Source organism: Saccopteryx bilineata, chromosome 11 (genome assembly GCF_036850765.1).
Source record: "Saccopteryx bilineata isolate mSacBil1 chromosome 11, mSacBil1_pri_phased_curated, whole genome shotgun sequence".
In the NCBI taxonomy this organism is placed as follows: domain Eukaryota; kingdom Metazoa; phylum Chordata; class Mammalia; order Chiroptera; family Emballonuridae; genus Saccopteryx; species Saccopteryx bilineata.
Genome location: NC_089500.1, coordinates 59,308,501 through 59,330,964, shown reverse-complemented (window position 1 = coordinate 59,330,964; position 22,464 = coordinate 59,308,501). Strand labels below are relative to the sequence as shown.

General features: G+C 39.9%; 1 protein-coding gene across 2 annotated transcripts in view; it reads left to right on the top strand.

Annotated features, from left to right (window-relative positions):
- PIEZO2 (piezo type mechanosensitive ion channel component 2) overlaps positions 1 to 22,464 on the top strand; it is a 490,804-nt gene that overhangs the window by 365,315 nt on the left and 103,025 nt on the right. For both annotated transcript variants that reach the window (XM_066247149.1, XM_066247150.1), the window contains exons 15-19: positions 320 to 612; positions 1,766 to 1,914; positions 4,413 to 4,586; positions 15,388 to 15,593; positions 19,555 to 19,715. In XM_066247149.1, the coding sequence (XP_066103246.1) occupies positions 320 to 612; positions 1,766 to 1,914; positions 4,413 to 4,586; positions 15,388 to 15,593; positions 19,555 to 19,715 (983 nt within the window). The remainder of the gene's footprint in view (positions 1 to 319; positions 613 to 1,765; positions 1,915 to 4,412; positions 4,587 to 15,387; positions 15,594 to 19,554; positions 19,716 to 22,464) is intronic.

Sequence of the window (22,464 nt, the reverse complement as noted above, 5' to 3'; positions counted from 1 at the left end):
GTGCCTGTTTATTTTTCTAGAACCTGTTATACTTAAAGCTATTGTGGATCTTGAAAATAAAATAAGTGTTATATGAAAAGAGTAATTAAAATATTATCAACTATATCTCCTTGAAAATGTAACTCAGGGAGGTTCTAAAAATTGACTATGATTAGTTATAAATGCTGCCTTGTTTACCAGAACAGTCTAAAATCATTCAAATCATATACAGTAACACATAAAATATATGCTTCCATGGTCCACACATGACCCTTGTCAAAGTGTGGATTTGGACATGGGGACCAGCAAGGTATTAATGGCACGGTCTTTTGTTTTGAAGATGATGAACAAGATATACAAGTGGAAGGAGAAGCTGAAGAGGAGGAGGAGGAAGAAGAAGAAGAAGAAAAGACAGAGAAGCAAGAGAGTAAGAAAGAAGAGGAGGAGGAAGTAGAAGAAGATGATGACCAGGACATCATGAAAGTACTGGGCAATTTGGTGGTGGCCATGTTCATCAAGTACTGGATCTACGTCTGTGGAGGGATGTTCTTCTTCGTCAGCTTCGAGGGTAAAATTGTGATGTACAAAATCATCTACATGGTGCTGTTTCTGTTCTGTGTGGCCTTGTATCAGGTGCGTAAACCATTGTCCTCCATTTCTAATCCTCACACCCACCCCAGGAATATATATATATGTGAGCTTCCTTAGCATTCTAAGTTACTTTAATCCTATGCACATGTCATTTAAGTGATATGCGATTCAAGCGCTACATATTAAGAATTCTTAAATGGAAAGTGACTATCTTCCTCTTGTTCATTGTTTTTAAATTGTAGGTTCTTAAAAAGTAAATAAAAAAATAGTTTGTGATTTTTTTCAAAAATTCTTAATTAAAAAAAGAAGACTGTATCATTAGATTAATTTTAAATAGTACTTTAAAAACAGTGGCTGAATAATCTAAAATACTGTACGATACCCAGTTCACATGTATTTTACACTCTGGAATTGGAAAATATTGGTATGCGTCTACATATATATGTGTAATGCATCAACTACTTTAGTATTTCATTAATTAGAATTTATAAAAGATTATATCATAATTAATTAGCCTCTCCACAATTTCAGTTTTAACCAATAATAGAAGTTTTAACCCAATGATAGAAACAAGTACAACAGTAAAATATTTTTGTGAGCAACCAAGAAAAGATACAAAGCAACTATAATAAACAAGAGTATATTATTGTGGAGGTAAAAATATCTCAGCTGAAATAAGGAAGGTGTTCTGTAATGAATATCCACAGGCTGTGCTACAGAGAGATGTTTCTCTCCGTGGTGGTTTCACATTTTTAATCATATAGTAGCACATTGAATATCAAACCCCCGGTACTTTTCTTCTAGCAAGAAACAGAGTGATGGCAGCATCTACCATACCATTCCTTGAATGATTCCTATAGACCAGAGCTTGTGCTGCGAGCTTTATGAATATTACATTATTGTCTTAATAACTTTCAAAGTAGATACTTACAGAAGAGGAGACTGAAGCTCAGTATGGCCCAGCTACCCACCCAAAGACACAATCAGCAACTTCTGATCGTACTGAGATTCCAACCCAGAACCACTTAACTTGACGAGGAACAGAAAAAACTAAAAATTAAATAGACTTTATTTTTAAATATCTGTAAATATCATCACTGTCTTAGTTGAATAAACCAGTTTGTTTGTTTGTTTGTTTTACGAGTTTTCCTATAACCAATTTTTTTCTTGTTTGTTTTGAACATCTGACTCACAGGTGCACTATGAATGGTGGAGGAAAATTCTGAAATATTTTTGGATGTCTGTGGTTATTTACACTATGCTGGTGCTTATCTTTATATACACATATCAGTTTGAAAACTTCCCAGGCCTGTGGCAAAATATGACTGGCTTGAAAAAAGAAAAGTAAGCAATTTTGGTGTGTGATGGGAGTCAAAGTGACAAATAGGGTGAAGACCTGAATGAGTATTTGTTCAAAATATGTTTATGGAAGAGTTTACTATAATATGATGTCATCAATGTCTGTAAGTCCCTTGAAAACAGGATTTATGTCTTAGTCACTTTGTATCTTCTCTATCTAGCCCTGACCTCGGCACATAGGAAGAACTTGTGAATATTGACTGAACAGCAAACTGACTGAAAGGGAATTGTTAGCTTCATTTTAATGAAAGGACATTTTCTAATGTCAGTTTCATGTGACTCAGACTTGCTTCGTATGAACCAGTCGTGTTTTCTGCTTTCCAAATTGGAGCTCAGCTCTTCAGTCTGTCATTAGGCGCATGGACTGAGAAAGTGGCAACTTCTCCTCATTTGTGTCGCTTATGCTAAGGTTTTAAAGAGTAGCTGACTTACCGGAAAAAGAAATTTAAGTGCGTATAGACTAGTGACAAATGAAATAATTTTTCCTGTGCACGAAATAAATGGCACTCTATCCTTTCCCTTAGTTTGCTTCTTTGAATTTCTGAAAATAATTTAGAAATCCAACCAGAATTGGGCATAGAGTAAATATACTTTGGTGGCTAAGAGAAAAGATTAAAAGGAAAGGATCACCAAGGAGCTAGACTGAAACATAGTTAACATTTATTCAACAAATAGTTATTGGACGACCTCCAGATGCCAGACACTGTTCTGTGCTGGGAACACAACAGGCAGCGACACAGAATCTGAGCCCTTTGCAGTTTGTTTTCTGGTAGAGGAGACAAACAAACAAATAAAAAAAAAGACTTGATGTGCAAATAAATCCATTACAAATTATGACAGGCCTGTGAAGGAAACAGAAACAGGCTGGGTTAGGCCCTGGCCGGTTGGCTCAGTGGTAGAGCGTCAGCCTGGCGTGCAGGAGTCCCAGGTTCAATTCCCGGCCAGGGCACACAGGAGAAGCACCCATCTGCTTCTCCACCCTTCCCCCTCTCCTTCCTCTCTGTCTCTCTCTTTCCCTCCCGCAGCCAGGGCTCCATTGGAGCAAAAGTTGACCCGGGTTCTGAGAATGGCTCCGTGGCCTCTGCCTCAGGCGCTAAAATGGCTGTGATTGCAGCAGAGCGATGCCCCAGATAGGCAGAGCATCGCCCCCTGGTGGGCGTGCCGGGTGGATCCCGGTCAGGTGCATGCGGGAGTCTGTCTGACTGCCTCCCTGTTTCCAGCTTCAGAAAAATACAAAAAAAAAAAAAACAAAAACAAAAAAAAACAGGCTGGGTTAGTAAATAATGAGGAATGCGAGGCATAAGTGGAGTGGTCAGGCCAGGCTTCACTAAGCGGATGTCATTTAAACCCCACCTGAAAGCTAAGAAAGAGCTTGTCTTTAGGAAAAATGTGGGAGAGCATCCCAGGCAAAGACAACAGCAAATGCAAACACACTGAGGCAGGACGGAATTTGGCTGATATGGGGAACTAAAGGAATGTTCTCCTGGCAGGAGCAAAGGGGTGGAGAGTGGAGGAGAAGAGGTGGGAGAGTTCAGCCAGGCACCTAGGACATCGCACGTGGCAATTGGTAGCCGTGGTTGGTATTTCATTCTTGGTGAAATTTTTAAGTCCTTAAAGCATTCTGAACTGGCAGAGAAAAAGGGATGTGTCAGGAGGCAGGATCAAAACGAGAAGACTGCTCAGTGAGCAATAGCCGTGAAACCGCGAGGCACGCTGGTGGCTTCGCCCAGCAGAGGTGGCAGTAGACATGGATAACAGAAGTGCGCAGCTTCCAGAGATGGTTTGGGCAGTGAGCAAAAAGTAGGTGAACGAGATGTGAAGGCAAAAAAAGGATCAAGGAAGGCCTCCTCCTGACTTTGGAATTTGGCTCATGGAATTAGGCGGCTGTACCAGAGGAGATTAAGCAGGGAGAGTGGGTGGAGAACAGCTTGGCGGAGGAAACGAGGGAAATCGAGAACACTGTTTTGAAAACACTAAATATGAAATAACTATGAAACAACTGATTTATTTCCAGTGGACATTTAAGTATCAGAATCCACAGGAAATGCCTGGGCTTTAAATGTACATTAGCCATCGATGTAAAGATGGTGTTTAGTCCCCAGGAAGAAGGAGATTTCCTAGAGAAAAACCAGCTAGAGAAGCTCAGCACTGAGCCCTGGGAGTACTTCAGCCTCTGGAGGTCCGATACAAAGGAGGAGATAGTGACAAAAAGGAAAACCAGGACTGTTTCAAGGACTAAAGGCAAGACTGAACAAAGACAGAGCAGCAGCCACCGAATTTGGCAACACTGGGGTTGTTACTGACCACCAGGTACATTGGACTCTGGAAAGGAAAGCCAGATTGGAATGTGTGGGAGTGAAAGATGTGCCCAGTGGTGAGCCTGGTGAAGGGGAAAGACCGGGGTGGAATTCATAGTGAAGAGACTGTGTCTTCATTTCCTAAGGAAAGTTCCTGATTTTTTTTTATTTTGTTTTGTTTTACAGGCTTGAGGATCTTGGCTTAAAACAGTTCACTGTGGCTGAACTATTCACTCGCATATTCATCCCAACCTCCTTTCTGCTGGTGTGCATTTTACACCTTCACTATTTCCATGATCGGTTCCTGGAACTCACAGACCTTAATTCCATTCCCAGCAAGGAAGACAGCGCCATCTACAGGTGAGGGAGCGCAGGAAGCACAGAACTCGATGGGAAGGCAGCTTTATTTAATTCCCCACCTTCCCTCGCTTGCCTTGCAAAAAGCCAATAATTTAACCTAGAGTTTCGACCTTGAGTATCAACCTGTGAGTGAAAAAAAAAAATATGGGACATTTAATGACATTTTTTAAACAATCGGTAGTGATTTATGACTGATTAAATTGACCTTGATTGTAGTCATTGAGTAGATTCAGAGTAGCTGTGCAGACGAAAATACCTCAGAGTTGGTGATGCATATTGTGTCAAGACTGGCGATGTGTTTTGGGAAAGTTACAAGATCTAGCTAATTCAAAGAATGGGTTTCCTATGGTGCTGACAACCAGTAATGAGTCATCGTGAGGAAGAGCATACCAAAAGATGATGGGCAGAATTTTCCCTTTCCTTTCGGAAGTGAGCCTTAGCTAAAAGGATAGAATCTGCAGTCGACTAGTAACTAGAATAATGTTTAAGAAGAGAAAGTGAAGGCAACATCTTTTATTAGCGTTCTGTTGTTGTCTTTGCATCAATAAATAAATAGAAACTGTCTACAAGTAACAGAGGGGATATTACTCTCCCTGTCCATGTGTGTTGAAACCACAATAGGTTATTATAAATTCCTCAATCTATTGTATCTCAGGAAAATGACCATCATTCTTCTAATAAATGTCAATATGGATGTTCTTCTCCACTCCATCATTCAGTGTTTGGAAAAACACTTGTTCCTTAACTAAGGAAGCCAAGGACTACATTAAAGCACACAGATGCCACAGCTGAAAATTCTTCTTAACTCTTTTTCAAGGGAAAAAATGAGTTCATCAAAAAAAAAAAGATGAAGTTTTTCATCATGCACAGTTTATAAAATACCAAAGTTTCCATTTTCTGCTGTAGTAGGAGCTGGAATTACAGATAATTCCAAAACATTTTTATTTATTATGAAAAACATTTTATAATTTTTATCTATTTACTTCTGAACAGTACATTGATTTTTCTGATTGCATTTTGTTGAACTTACGGTTTCATTTAGTTTTTCTTCTGAGCGAACTCCAGATGACTGTCAGTGTGTCAATGGCCCCCAACCAATAGAATCAAGAGGTATCAGCCAGTCATTATTTCTTATCCTATTTTGCTACCATAAATAATCAAGCTCAACTAAAACTTTCTCCTCTCAATGCTTTAAGAGGAGAAGGGTATGAATGGGGTAAGTGGCTTCCTTCAATGACATTCAGAAAAATAAAATAATTATTAGGTTTATCAGGATAATCATTTTGTAAGGAATGTAAATGTCGAATCACTATGTTGTACATCTGAAACTAATACAATATTGTATATCTAATGTCATTGAAAAATAAATTTTAAAAAAAGTAGAAGTGTAAGAAATAAGATGTTTGAAGATCCCTAGGAAAGATTATTTGTAGGCAGACTTGTTGGCAAGAGAAATAACCTTAAGATTAAAAATTTCTAAAAGCAATGCCTGCATAGAAAAGTGAGTTGTCAATAATTATAAAAATTATTTGATGATTTTTGACATTACTTGTGATACCTGTGGATTGAACTAGTATTTGATATTTAACTCTGACAATGTAACATATTCATTAATAAAAAAATATATTTTAGTCAGCAGAGTAGATTAAAATGATTGTGAAAGAAATGTAACTATTACTAATTGCTAATGATACCTTTTTAATTTTTTTCTTCTAAATGCCTTTTGCCTTTGCATCTTTTCTTTTTGGTAGAAGTTTCTCCACTTTGTAGGAGCTGTTGCTTGTCATTATTATTATTTCATTTTATTTTTCTTTTAGTGAGAAAGGGACAGGAAGGGAGAGAGATAAGAAGCATCAACTTATAGTTGCATTACTTCAGTTATCCATTGATTACTTCTCATACATGCCTTGATCAGGGGACTCCAGCTGAGTCTATGACCCCTTGCTCAAACCAGTAACCTTGAGCTTAAGCCAGTGACCACAGGATCATATTGAGCTTAAGCCAGTGACCTTGTGCTTAAACCAGTGACCCTGCACTCAAGCTGGTGAGCCCATGTTCAATCTGGATGAGCCCTCCCTCAAGTTAGAGATCTCAGGATTGATGCTGTTTCCACTGTACCACTACTGGTCAGGCACTTGCCATTATTTTTATTATCACACATCTGAGTCTTCTCTCACACAATCAAATAGAGAATAAGTCACTTTTTTTTCCAGAAAAATAGAGATTTTCAGGACCACATTTTTATAGGAAACAATACACCTCAGCAAAGATTTTACCAGCCTAAGAAATCATAATTTTTTTAGGTGAAGGGTATGTGAAAACTGAATTCCCTTTAAGTATATAGAATATTATTTAGTCATGTGTTCTGGGGAAGGACTACAGCCTCATGTTAAGATACATTTTCCCAGTTTCCTCAGCTGCTGCGTTCCCAGCCCTTCCTCCCAGACCACAGCCAGGGAAGACAGTCTAGGAACTGTAGCAGAGTGAGCTCTCTGCTTGCCTTCCTGAGCGCTTCAGTTTACCTCTAAGCACTCCCCTCACAAGTAATTTTCCAATAAAATTTAAAGGGAGAGGAGAGAGCCTATAATGTCAGCTATCTGAAGAGTTTAGTTATATGGAATTTCATTTTTACTTTTGTGGAAAAAAGTCTCTGGAACCTTAAGGAATTTGAAAGACTCACTCTGGTTTAGTATTTTGGGATTTTATACCAGAGTTTAATTTAAAAGTCCTCAAATTTTAACTTCAGACATATGATATATTCCCTTATCTTTTTAGCAAATCTTTCCCATTGCAGTATTTTTCTTACTAATAATGTTCACCTCACAGTATTTTCTTTCTTTTCTTTTTTTCTTGTTTGTCTCTGGAGTCCTAATGATTGACTATATTAGAGATGAAATGATGGAGAAAAAGAAATATGTTCAGTGTGGGGATGACTGTCATGCTTTTCTTTCACAATGCCATTTCCTTGGTAGATGCTTTAACAAAGAGGGCCCACAAACCAGGAGCAGTCAATTCACTGTGCTCCTTAAGTCGATGCACACGTTATTGTTTCTGTAAACATCCGGTGTTATTTTCCCGTCCTGTTCCTGTCTGTGGTGTGTGTGTGCTGCGTGCCTTGTTCACAGGGGTAGTGCAAGGAAACGTCACGTGTCTGGAGCCACTCACTGTGACAGAATTTGTCAACTTAGCATTATGAAGAAGTCTTATGATATACATAAGAGGAAAGTAGTATTATTTTTAAGTTGGTATTCTCAGGACTATCATTTGACTTTCTTATTGATAAACTATGTAATAATTATACCACAAATATAATTCTGATATATACTTAATAAAAAATGTGCTAAATATTCACTAGGTATTTAAATATCTATCACTATGATTGGTCCATAATTTATTTTAGAATATATTGTGATGCATATAGAAAAACAAAGACTTTCTAAAATTGTTATAGAAAAACTTAAGAGAACAATATCTTGAATTTGGTGACTTAGTAACTTTCTTTTTTTTTTTTAAATTCTGGGAAAGGAACAAGAATTAAAGATTGTATTTTATTTAATCAGTGTACCCGGCAAATTTAATCATTATAAAATTTTAATAACGTGTGTAAGATGGGAAGGGATAAGAAGAATGGAAAGACTTGTTATGTTCAAGCATTTTTCCTGAACGTGTTTAACTTTATGTTGCTACTGGATCTCACTATCTAGACTACTCTTGAGTGCGTGAACGTGCGTGATGAAGACACGCCGGGCGGGTAAAGCGGGTAAAGCTCACAGACAGTCCGCTGCACTGGCCTCTGCCTAACAGTCTCCTCTTTCTCTCCACCTGTCTCCCACTGCCACCGCATGCCACCTGTGCTTCCGTCTCTCGCCTCGTAGCCATGCCAAAGTCAATGGGCGTGTCTATCTAATAATAAATAGGTGGGTACTTCAGTGTTTTCTCTCTGAATTTTCTTAAAAATGGTTTCTGGGTCTGTAAGACATTGTACTGTTTTGTAAATGAAAAACTATGTCATCAGAGAGTGGATGATGGTCTTCAGGTATGCTCATGGATGTTATTGTGCAAATCAAACCATTTGGTGCTTATACCAAATGGTGCCGCCAAGCAGATTTGGAGGTTGACAGGGTTCTTCAGCTGGTGCTTTGGTCTGGGTTCAAATGCATGCACCACTAATTTTATTCTTTGGTAGAATTAGTTCAAGGCTTGCCTGAGAGCTCATCTTTCTATTGGACACATAAATTGAGAGCTCAGCTCAAGAACCACCTCCTCCACAAACTTGCCCTGCTAAAAGTCACTGCCCTTCCTCTGAATTCCTGTAGCTCTTTCTCATCGCTGCCTCCTGACACTTGCCTCCCAGCCCTCTAGCTGCCTGCTTGTCTTATCTCCTTGGCCAGAGGTATCAGCTCCTCAGGCCTAGAGTCCCCTATAAATCACCAAGGTATCCACTTACCACCTACCTTGGGGCCTTACCTAATTAGCTGACCCTCAGTCGATACTTACTAAATGAAGTGAAAACAGTCACAATATATGGTGAAAGAAAATTAAAACATCAGTTTATTCAAATATGTGTCTACTTAAAGATCAACATATTGAAGAATGGTATTTTATATCACCAGTTTCACAGTTTATTTGCTTACCACAGTAGGCACCAAGGTGAACACTAAGATATGACCCTATCTTAGATGCATGTCACCTAGCTGGGGAGATAGAAAAAAATGCAAATGATCACACATAATAAAGAGTTGGAATTGATAATATTGTGTATATATTTGTCCTCAAGTGCCCCAAGAGTACAGAGTAAAGATCCTTTGGGATTTCATTTACTAAAACTATTCTTACCTTATTAACTAGGTGAATTAAAATATCTACTCCCATAACCTCATGGAATTAGTAATAAAACCAATAATTTAGGTAATAGAAACACTTATTTTACTATAAATTCAATTAACAATATAACTCTTTGAAAGTTTTATTCTACTCACTTATCTCTGAGGTAAAATCCTAAGGCTAACAACCAAAACACAAACCTTCGTAGGTAGTGCTTCTAAAAAGACGTGTGCAAAATCAGTGCTTCATTGTGCAGATCGCAGAAAGGAGGAATGAGGGCTGGATGGTTGCCTTTGGAAGCCAGTTTGTTGACAACCTGAGAGAGCAAAGTGAACCTCAGGTTTTTAGCTGATAGACGCAGAAGTAAAAGATAGACTCTACCTAGAAATCTTGAGCAACTATTTAAATCTCATCCCTCCAAACATAAGGGACTATCCTCTCTTTCTCTGTGTGTGTTTCTCATATTTACCATTTGCTTTTTGGAAGATGGCTGGGACAATAAAGAAAACAGGAGTTGGTTTGATGGACCTGGTTGGCTGAGCCTGATACAAATTTTGGCCCTAATTGTCCCAGACTTACCTCTTGAGAGAAACCAACGCCTGTTACCTCAAGTTTCAAGGCCATTGAATTAACTCAGGAGATGTAGAATGATTAAGATTCAAAGTCATCCAAAATAATTAAAAACTTGAAGCATTTTAACACTGGCACTATTCTCTTCCTAGTTAAATCTCTTATTTTTGCCTTGATGTTAGCATGTTAATAAAGACCAGAGCTACGCCCCAGAGAAAACCTTGCTAAACAAACCCATCTCTCATTAGATAATGTGTGCTTCTGAAAGGCAGTGTGTGTGGTCAGTTTTGAATAGGGCTTACTTTTGATTAGATTGGGGAGGTGAATGCTTTTATTAAGTAAAGACGTTTTACTTATTTTCATAATTTATTTCTTTATGCTCATTGTTATTTTTATTTTATAAGAAGAATAATGTGCTTATAAATGCAAGTTCTCAATGAAAGAGGGTGAGCTACATTCAACTTCTGGGTTGTTTAAATTATGTGTTACCATCTAAGGTGCGAGATGGGACCAATGTTGAGGAGAGTGAGCGACTAATAAAAGTTTGATGATATAAATAATTGTGGGGAAGATTCAAATGAATTAGTAATCAGTATGTATTAGAATACTTTTAACAGGATTAATGTTTATTTCTCCTCTGTAAAAAATAGAAATGGAAGGCTTTGCACCCACCCCATCCTATCTGGTAGATTATTTGGGAGGAATTAGTACCACACACGTTTAAGATGTGATATTAAATTTACAAATCATTTGCTCCTCTGTGAATACAGTCTTCTAAAAGTGTCTGTAAATTCTAGAAAATAATCTTAAACAGTATAAATATTCTAGTTTAAATACTACTTATATTATAAACACTATAAATTCCAAACACATCTTTTTTCTAGTATTCTAAAAAATGGGGTGAGTGAAGTTTACATTACAACATTTTCTAAACCAGAATAGTTATAAATAAATGGAATCTAGATGGGATTTTACAAAGGCAAAATATCCATTTTCTTTCATGGTAACTAGCTTAATATGTGGCTTTTCAAAGTCAGGTTTCCAGTATAGCATTAAACCTCTTCAATTCTCCATGTAACCTAATTGGTTTCTTCTGTTTCAGATAAGAATGCCTCACCAGGCGTAGAATTTATCCACCAAACATTCAGTGAGTCATAGTGTATACCAAGCACAATGCTACATTATGCAGTGGAGATGAGGAGAGTAAGGCTGGATTTTTGCCCTCCAGGGGGAGAGTCCTCAGAACCATCATTAGAATAAAATGATGCAGAGAAACACACACAAGAAAGACTGATGAGCATGAAGGAGAGAGTGGGTGAATAAACAGATAAATATCATCTGTTGTGTTAGAGTGCAAAATGAGAAACAGTCAGTGAGAGGATCTTATTTGATTTAGGAAACAGTGAGAGGATGACAGCTCAGAGCCTGTATTAAAATAAAAGCAAGGCAACAAAGTTATAGGCGTTGGTTGTAGAAAACACAGAACTGAAATGAACTCCCCATAGGGAAAGGCAGGAGAAACAATGGGATGGGGGTGGGGGTGGGGGGGTGGAGGCGGAGGGAGGGGCTCCTCTGAGAATCCAGTTCATTATTACCACGTCTGTTTGGAGGCCCAAAGTAGAAACCCATCCTATGATAATTAGGTCATTTGTACATGATAATCAGTGGAAAATTAACCAGCACTGTAAGTTCCTTAACTAGACATTTCAGAGAATGTTATTACTTAAAGAGAAATTTTTAATACAGCTTTAAAAAAAAAAATCAGGATCCTTTTTAAAAAATATGCTAGGGTGGAAAAAGCTAACTTAAAGTGTACATTCTTTCCTGGATAAGCCATAGAGATGTTGGCACACTATTAGCTAGAGCGGTCTGTGAGCATTGCCCAGACAGACCCACCTCGGCAGCACCTGTGTCACAGAATGCAGTGGCGACAGGTAACAGAGAGCAGAGTGCTCAGAGCGTTGACAGTATTGGAGACAGATTCCCAAGGAATAAACATTTACTCTTTTTCTTCTGAATGGTATTTTAATACACGAGTTTTATTTAAGAATGTCCCGATGGCAGAATTACAATTCGAACATAGCACCTTCCCTGGTGACTGGAACCCTGTGGTCCCTTTCAAAGGCATGTTTCTAATGGTGCCTCTTCGTTAACCTGAATTTACAATGCAGGTTAGCAAAACAGGGTATGAAAATCTATCATTAGGAGATAGTTTCTTACATTAAAAATATTGGGTACCAAGCACTGTGTTAAGCCCTTAACACAAATCACCATAATTTTCACGACATCCTGTGAAGTAGGCACTGTTATTCCATTTTACAGATTAGGAAAGTGAGGCTTAACAGACAGTGTAAGGAGTTCTGTCACGTCACCTAGCTAGTAAGTTGTCTAGTTGAGACTTGAATCTAAGTTTTTCTGACTCCAAAGCACATGCTTTTAACAGTGTTCTGTATTACCTCCAAAATGCTGATATAAATGGAAAAAAGAAAGAAAGAAAAATGAAAGGATTCACATAGGTGTCTTTTAAAAAGAATAAACTCCAATCATGCATTGAAAATATTCTTATCTATCCACATTTTCTACATGAAGATTTTCTCAGTGAAATTTCTCAGATAGTTAAACTCCTAGATTAGTAAATAATTAGACAGATATATGTTTTCTTTTTTCTCTCTGTCTTTTTGTCATTTATTACAAGCTCATGAGGCTGGACTACACGAGGGGCCCCCAGCTGTCACAGTCCCTGTTTTCTCACAAGGATCACGGCAGAGAAAAATTAGCAGCATTAGACCCAGAGATTACATTCTCTTCCCCACTGCATTATCTAGTCCCAGGTCTCTTGTAGACCAGCTTCCAGAAGTACATCTTCTAGATGTACTTTTAAAAGGTTAACTCCAGTGTTTATCTTTGAATTCTTCATTCAATAGTCTCCCCTCAACCTACCTCTTGCGGAAGGGTACCTTTGGGCCTCGTTGCTTGACGATTTTTGTTACGTAGCCCCAGTGGCAGGTTCAGAGACAGCCTCTTCTCTATATTTTACTCCATAAATAACCTGACTTCTTAGAAAGTCATTTTGTCAGTATCAAGTCGTGGCCGCATCTATGTAGACATTAGAAATGCACTCTGAGGTGGCCATACTTCTACAATAAAAGCTACCAGATGCCTGTCATAATGAAAAAGTTTATCTTCTCACTTACAAAATGCGATCTTCTGGCAATGCTGAAGAGAACATATAAATATTGACAATATGTAACTCCTGACTGCTTTTACATTTAATACCATTTAACACATAGAGTCCTGACAAAGCAGCACCAGCACCATGTGCTCTGAGCCGTGATGTGCACTGCTGACATGTAAGAGTCGCTACTGCAGTTTCAAGAATGGCGACTTTCTTTCCCAAAGGCAGAAAGGGCCACTGAACTAGCTTTAGAAAATGTATCTCCCTGGCTGGTTGGCTCAGTGGTAGAGTGTCAGCCTGGCGTGCAGGAATCCCGGGTGCAATTCTCCGCCAGAGCACACAGGAGAAGCGCCCACCTGCTTCTCCACCCCTCTCCCTCTCCTTCTTCTCTATCTCTCTCTTCCCCTCCCACAGCCAAGGCTCCATTGGAGCAAAGTTGGCCTGGGCGCTGAGGATGGCTCCATGGCCTCTGCCTCAGGCACTAGAATGGCTCTGGTTGCAACAGAGCAACGCCCCAGATGGGCAGAGCATCGCCCCCTGGTGGGCGTGCCGGGTGGATCCCGGTTGGGCACATGCGGGAGTCTGTCTGACTGTCTTCCTGTTTCCAGCTTCAGAAAAATACAAAATAAATAAATAAATGAATAAAATAAAATAAAATGTATCAGCACTACTCCTTCCACCAATACTTAAACAAACGTCCTTAGAATGTCATTTCTTCATTCAATGAATAGTTTGTTTCTGGCACTATTTAATTTACCTGCTTAACACTCTGTTAAAAGGAATTACTTTTGAATGATAAGCTGTCTAAAAGTCAAAGGATGACGTAGATTCATTACAATAGTTATCCAACATCATAGGTGTGTTTCAAATATAAAACCTACAAGTTGTAAGTAAGATTAGATATTTTTTTATCTAGCCAAGCTGTCCCATTTTATAGAAAAAGAATTAAATTCCAGGGAGTTACATAATTTACTCAGAGCCCACAATTATGCAGATAGGTCAGCATTAACTGTCCATCCATTGCAGCGAAGCTGATATGTATAGATTACTTCTGACGAATGGAGAAGGCCACCAGGGTTTCCACTAGAGCTCTTCCTAATACCTACTTTACTGCCCACAAACATTCCTTCAAACATTCACTTGAATATGAGTAAAAAGAATTTTTTTAAAAAATCAGCAGAAGGATCACACTTGTTACTGTCCACTGTGAAATAAGTTGTAGTGCCCTGATTGCCACCAGACTCAGTGAGGCTGCCCTGACCCTCCCCCCCCGCACCCCCGCACCCTTCCCCCCGTCTCACTCTGGGCTCACATGTCATCCTCAATGGCTAGTGCAGCAGGCGACATCCATGTCCGTGAATGGAGACGTAGTGCAGACTCCTTCTCCGGAAAGCATTTAGCATCCGCTGCGTTCACTGCACATAATGGCAGAATGGGATGAGGCTATGCAAAAGTTGACTGAGTTCAGAACTTTTGTATAAACCTATTTAAAATGTGAATGACTTGATTCTTGCGGGATGGTTTGTTGCATCACTAAAGAAAGCATGACCTGATCTGCCTCGGTAGTTTATACGTTCTCTCCCTTACCACCTGCAGTCCCGTCCACTCTCACATCAGTGGCCAAGCATAGGGCTCCTGGCAAAAGCACGCCCCTGATGCCACCCCGGAATGCACTGGCATCAGGAATCAGGGCTTCACCGCAACCGGCAAACAGGAATGCGCCAGTGGATGATGTGTAGCATGATGTGTGATCTCTGATAGCCCTTATAATTCTTCTGTTCTCATCTCCTTTTTTTTTTCCCCCCTTTCTATTTCAATTACTTTGAGCAGCATCAAGAAAAAATTACCAATCCACCAAAATGAGTAAGTCCCCCTGTGAAGCCATGAAACGCTTGCTCTACATGACGCTGTTTCATGCTTCTGCCTCCTAAACTCTGACCATTTCTCCTCCGGGAAAAATGCCAAGTTTAGGTGTTGATAGATCTCAATACTGACCAATCGCTACACCCTGAATTGGAAGAGATAACGAAACCTAAGTGAATTTACAGTTTGTCTTTAGAAAGATCTTTAAAAAAAAAAAACAAGAGGGACGAGACACCAACAAGCCCGCATCGCAAGGCCTGTGCACATGCACTGATGTTCATTTTTTGTTCCTTCTCCTTTGACTTGACCCTCACTCCAATGTCTGCCAGCACCCTGGCCACTCCTGACTCAGCCGCTCTCTGCCAACAGACTGGCCCACCCCGAAGGCAGCCTGCCCGACCTCGCCATGATGAACCTGACCTCCAGCCTGGAGAAGCCGGAGGCCAAGCAGCTGGCCGAGTTTGGTGAGGAGAAACCGGAAGGATGCTCCGAAAACATGGAGAAGGGTGAGCTTGGGAAGGGCAGCAAGGAGGATGAGGAGGATGAAGAAGAAGAGGAAGAAGAAGAGACATCAGGTAATCCATCCACACTGCCAGTCGCTGCTCAGAAAATGGTGGCTGACAGACCAGTGCGTTTGGAGCCAAACACACACACACACACACACACACACACACACACACACACACACATATATATATATATATATATGACCCATTCAGTGAGATGAAACTTAGGGTGTGGTGTTTTGGTTGCTACAGTGATACTTTTTCTGTTCCAATTGCTCCACTGATTTCCTTGTAATTCTGACTGAGCAGCAGAAGCAGACTGGTGGCTGGTAAGCAGCTGCCGCTCCGCAGTACGGCCCGGGCACGAGCCTGGAGGGGCATGGCTCTGACCCTCACTCAGACAGGAGTGTCGGCCAAGACGTTTCCTGCAGAAGCAGAACCGGGTGGCTAGATGGAATTTCTGAGAGTTCTAGACATGGCTTTTCCAAATGCATGCTGGAAGAAATTATTTTGAGGCTTTTCCAGGAAACTAATCATTGACAATATATTTCTCACCCTGCCCTAATGTTTCAGGATATGGGAACTGGAGGAGAGAAAATGAACAATTGGCTAATTATCATTTCAGGTCAATTTCTAGGGATGTTTTGTTGTCATTGTTATTTAGACCTTTTCCTTTTATTCTTTAGGCTCTTCTTTTCTGTTTTTTTCTTATAGACTTGAAATAATGTTTGAACAGGGCGTGCTGAGTCTAGATGGCCTCAGTGATCATGACACATTGTATGACAGGGGGTCTGCAAGGGAGCAAGCTTAGTTTGTCAGTAGTTTCCAAAAAGTGAGGGAGGAACCAGAATAGAGCCTTTGGGTTGATGTTCCGGGGCAGTGACAGTAAAATGCTCCCTTCTCTGCTGTGCTCTGTGCTTTATAAATTATTGACGATAAAAAAGCATGAGGTGGGAGATCCCTCCCAAAAACAAACTTCCTCAAACCTGGACCTTTCATCCACTCCACCTGTCTCAGGAGATATCCTAGGAGAGGCCCAGGAATGTTCTTTGTCTCTGAGCAACATGTATTCCCTGAGTATAAAGGGAGAAACAAGCTCTGTGGGACCAAGCAATCAGGGTGAGAATTTGATTACTCTCAGTGGTGGGATTCAGCTGGTTCTCACTGGTTCAGCAGAACCAATAGCTAATTTTTTTTTAAGTTCAGCAAACTGGGTGTTAGAATGGCACTTCTAATCAGGGTTCTCTCTAAGGTGGACACCTGGGCAGCTGCCCAATGTGGAAATCACAAATTTACATTCCTTACTCTTTTTTCATGTTCATCTGCGCAACAGCGTATTCTAAGCGCCCATAGTAATGTTCATTCCCTCCAAAGGAGAAAAAAATTGCAAGTGAGGATGCCAATCAAGAAGCAATATGGAAAAACAAAGAAGCAATATGGAAATACCTTTAATAGTTTTATTGTTTTTGTCAGGTATTATTCAATATTTTAAAACTCTTTCTTATAATCTAATTTTATGTACCTCTTTTATTGTTCTTTCCTTCCTTCTTTCCTTCCTTTCTTATTTTCTTTCTTTCTTTCTTTCTTTCTTTCTATTTTTTCTTAAGTGAGAAGCGGGGAGGCAGAGAGACAGACTCCCACATGCCCCCCTACCAGGACCCACCCGGCAAGCGCCCTATGGGTCAACCCTCTACCCATCTGGGGCCATTGATCTATAGTTCAGCATCCAAAGTATTTTAGTGCCTGAGGCAAGGCCATGGAGCCATCCTCAGTGCCCGGGCCAACTTGCTCCAACTGAGTCATGGCTGCAGGGGAAGAAGAGAGAGATAAAGAGAAAGGAGGAGGTTGGAGAAACAGAGGGTCACTTCTCCTGTGTGCCCTGACCAGGAATTGAACCCTGAACATCCACATGCTGGGCCGAAGCTCCACCACTGAGCCAATTGACCAGGGCCTGTTGTTCTTATTTAAATATTAAATGCATGAAATAATAAACTACCATTCTATCTTTTTTTTTATACTTAAAATGGTCATTACAGCAGAGAACCAGTTGTTAAATTATTTGAATCCCACCACTGATTATACTGCTTCAGCACAGGTTGGAGCCCTCCTAACAGAGTGTCACCAACACTTGGATTTTACCTATTGTCTCTGCACCTGTCATCTGCACCTCTGCGCTGTGCCCAGTTATGATGCAAATCTTTGGACTATCATCAGAGCCGCAAAGGAACTTTTTTTCACAGTAACTAAAACCGTACTTAATTCAACCACACAAGAAGCGCTTAGCTCTCATCATCTGACTGGGCTTGAGAGCTTTTGCCTATGAATGTGGTAATGTTTGATTTCGCAAAACAGTCCTGTGGTGACTGTCATTCATATTAACCAGGACAGTCCTTCCAGGCAGAAGCATTACCCCAGTCAATGAATAATACTCCCTAGCACAAGGTGGAAAGAAGAAAATGACTAATTTGATTAAAAGTGATGATTACAATGAGTCTGACCACACTCTGTGAGCTGAGGCTTTGGGTTTGCTTTCAGCTGGCGGAGGACCAGGCTTCTCCTGCCTGGGGCAGCGCAGCCCAGCTGGACCCTCAGCCCCCGGGGAGGCTGTGCCCACTCTCCAGCCCAGGCCCTGGAAAGAGAATGACATTTGCAGAAGCACTACATACTTTGCAAGCAAGATGTCATTTACATGGAGCTCATGTTACTTAACATTCCCAGGATATTAAGGAAATATACTGATAGCTCAGCTTTAACAATAAATAAGGTCATGTGTGTATACATATACCCAAATACCTCTGTATGTCTGCTTTATGTATATACTATGTGAGCTGTATTCATATCTAAAGCTTTAGATAAAACTGTATGTATATATAATTGTCAATAGATATACATCTGAGTATACACACATACTTTGCACATCTATAATGTATAAATGTATATGAAATGCCTGAATTTAAATTATATGTGTATATTCATATATCCAAGTACCTGTCTGTGTCAGGCATGCCTGAGCTCTAAGATTTGCGGAAAAGAAGGGCACATTTCATCCTTATGCTGTTCCACACCTGACTCAGTGGTTAGCTAGGCACAGAGGAGACTCAGCGACTGCCATCATGGCGTCCCTTTTTTTTGTCTCCAGGGCATATGTGGCGATACATGTGCAATGCACGGCCCACGTCTTGCCCTGTGAATGCCCACCTGCAATGGTCCTGTCTTAGAGCATCTTCTAGTAATTGATACTTGCATATTTTTAATAGTGTTAAATTTTTATATAAAAGAATTCCTTTCTAAAGCAAAAAAAATAATAAAGAATCAATAAAGTCCAAATTCTTCACACTAATTTAATTAAAAGGTAGCTAAAAGTAAGCTTGCCCCTCAGAGTCTCAGTATAGGATGTCTAAGTCATCTTCACAACATGGGATTCTTAGACCACCCTTGCATTAGACTTGGATAGTCTTAGAATTCACCCACTACTTTTATTTTATATCTTTTTTATTCCAAACTGAAAGTTACAAGATATGCTTTAAATAATAATGCCCAAAAATAAGCCTGTCAGAGAAAGACAAGGACCATAATAAGCCTGTCAGAGAAAGACAAGGACTGTATGATTCTACTCATGTGTGGAATCTAATGAGCAAAAGGAACTAACAAGAAAAATACAGACAGGCTCATACATAGAGAACGGGCAGACAGCTGTTGGAATGGGGGGCTCGGTGAGGAGGTGGAAGGATTGAGCAAAAAGGACCAAAAAGTAAAAAAAAGAGAGCGAGAGAGAGAAAGGCTTGTGTTCACACAAACTGTGGTAATTGTGGGGTGGGGACAGGTGGAGGAGAATGTGGGAGAGATAAATCGTGATGGACGAAGACTCGACTTGGGAGGGAAAGGAACACGCAGTATCGTGTGCAGAGGTGTGTTGTATCTTGGGCATCTGAAACCTGTATAATTATGTTAACCGGTGTCACCCCAATAAATTCAGTTAAAAATAATATAAAAACCTTATTATGCCCTTGGGTAAATGACTGTTTTGCAGATTTAAGAAACAAATGGCACCTGGTGATTGACCGCCTCACTGTGCTCTTCTTAAAATTCCTGGAGTATTTTCACAAGCTGCAGGTGTTCATGTGGTGGATTTTGGAGCTGCACATCATCAAAATCGTCTCGTCATACATTATCTGGGTTTCCGTGAAAGAGGCAAGTGGACGTTGGTTGTATCATCAGGGCAAGCACAACAGCAGTGGGTTGTTACTTTACTTTTCCAACTGTCCACAATTTTTTTGAAATGCAATTCCTACTACATTAGAATATTGAGACTGTAAGATAGGCACATACACTTTATTTTACAGAAAAAAAATGAAGGACAATTGTCCTGAGAAGAGGGGAAGATAATGGGAGAAAGAGGCTCTTGGCTTAGTTCCTACTTGGCTTGGTCAGATCACACAGATTATTTATTTTCAAATTGAAGTGTGTGAGAGTAAGCTGCTTTTCTGCACTACAAGTGAGAATCTATCTATCTAAATTCTCTTTGAGAAAAAAACAATAGTTTATGTTACCAAAAAGTAAACTTGGGTTCCAAAATTTAATAAAACTTTTAGTAGAGCTCACCTGGTTTGTCACTGGATTTTTTTGAGCTAAGACACAAAGTCTTTCCACATTTTAATTGCATATCTGTTTTCTCATCTGTAAAGAGGAGAGTTATCATTCAACCAACAATCATTTGATGTTTACGATGGAGAAATTAGTTTTTTATCAATTTATTCAATCAACAGTTTTCACAGACTTCTAATTTCCCTGGACTATTTTGAGTGACAGTTCAGAGTCTTGACTCTCTAAAAATTATACATTTTTTAAAGTCTCATAATAAATTAATATTATAACTACAAAACCATAAACCTAAAATGTTTCACAAATAGGTAACTAAGGGACAAAGCTTAGTTTGAGCTCCCCAGTCTAAGCTAGAACTTCTTCCCATTTCATAAAAACCAGCTGGATGAGTTGAACCTACCCTTTCTCTCAGGGAGGCTCCTCTGCCCGGTTTCCCAGGACCCTCCCTCTGGGACCCTGCTGCCGGGGACCTGGCCCTCACTCAGGCAGTCTACTTGAGCCAGATGCAGAAGTGGCTTTCTCCCTCCTGTGTCGGGTCCGGTGCCAGGGCAACACTGAGGAGTCCGCTCCGCTCGCGTCCCAGGGAAGCAGTCAGTCCCTTGTGTTCTGCCACCACCGCAGCCTCTCTTCTTGCCATCTGACTCTCTGGGTAGAAGTTAGACTTCAGCGACAAAACTCTGTGCCCAAACTCTGACGTATTTCTCACTCAGGACTTGGGGAAAAGAATGCAGCCTCCCTTTACACCACCCCATCCTCCTTGGGTAAGGGGGACAACGACATCTCCCTACTAAGAAATTTTTTCACACTTCCCCCACAATGTCATCTTCACTATCTTGACCCCATTTATTTCCTCCTGGAGGGCATTAAAGACGACCAAGTGGTTTCTCATCAACTGTTCTGAAATTTCTACATGTTGACTAGCACCTGGTTTTGGGATGTTAAATCACCATCTGTTATAACTTGGTGTCTCACAACACTTTGACTTAACACCTTTCTCTACCGAGTATGACTGGGGAAGAGAGACAAACATTGACTCTTGTATATGGTTTTTGTAAGGAGCCATATGTCAGTCTAGCATGTGATGTGTCTGTATTTTACCCAGTTATAACAAGGGACAGGGTATAGCTGTCCACTTCAGGGTGGCTATCTTGTACAATTCCAGGGGCACATTCACCTGTGAACAACAGTGCTGAGGTTGTGCACCCCTGAGAGGCCAGTTTATACCTGCAGGAGCCTCTTCTGCATCCAGTGCTTGTCTCCTCTCAATGGGAGAAGGCTGCCAGCAATGCCACTTACAATGTATATGTATATGTGTATACAGTATATATATCTCACAAAAATTAGGGGATATTTTATAGCTTCATATGATGTGATAAAATATCCCCTAATTTTTGTTGAGCAGTGTGTATGTATATATATATATATATATATATATGTGGTTTACCGGAAAGTTCTGTCCGTTTTTGGAATAAAACAAAATACAAATTTTTCTTACCGTCAATAAACTTTATTAAATAATATAATTGCCATTATTATTAATGATTTCTTGCCAGCAAGAGGGCAATATGTATATCCCATTTTTGAAAAATGCTTTATCTTTTGATGAGAAAAATTGAACCAGTGCTTGTTTGGTATCTTATTCATTTTTGAATTTTTTGCCCTTCAAAAAATTTTGTAAGGACAAAAACAAGTGATAGTCGGAGGGTGCTAAGTCCAGGGAATATGGTGGATGCGACAGACATGCTTCTGTAGCATTTCTTCCTTGTTGAAATTCGTAAAAATTATAGTGGCTTAAATAAACTTTATCAGTAGCCATGGGTACACTGTCGCTTCACACATAAGACTAACGTGAATCAACTTTGTTTTAGTTAATTTGCTACATCAGTATGTATACATTAAGTGATAAAAATAGAGAGGCACACATGCGCCAAATAAACATGTGCTTACGTGTCAAAACTTGTTGTGATAGAAACGGACAGAACTTTCCGGTAGACCATATATATATATATATATATATATATATATATGTATTTGTAGATTATTACTATTGATTGATGCAAAATATATCCTTTCTGAAAATTTTCAGATCAACACCTGGCAAACTGAGAACAAAGTCAGAATCCCCTATTAAATCTTCAAGGTGTGTGGCCACCTGCTTTAGATTCAAACTTCCCTCACCCAATGCCATCAGCCAGGGTGCTTGTTTTCACAACCTTTCTGGCACAAATATTAAGCCTTCCAAGGTTACCATTAGGCTCATCCAGGGGAGAAGAGCTCTCTGAGAAAGAATTTGTTACTGAAACCTTGGCCTTCTATCAACCTCTCTTGCTGAGAAGTG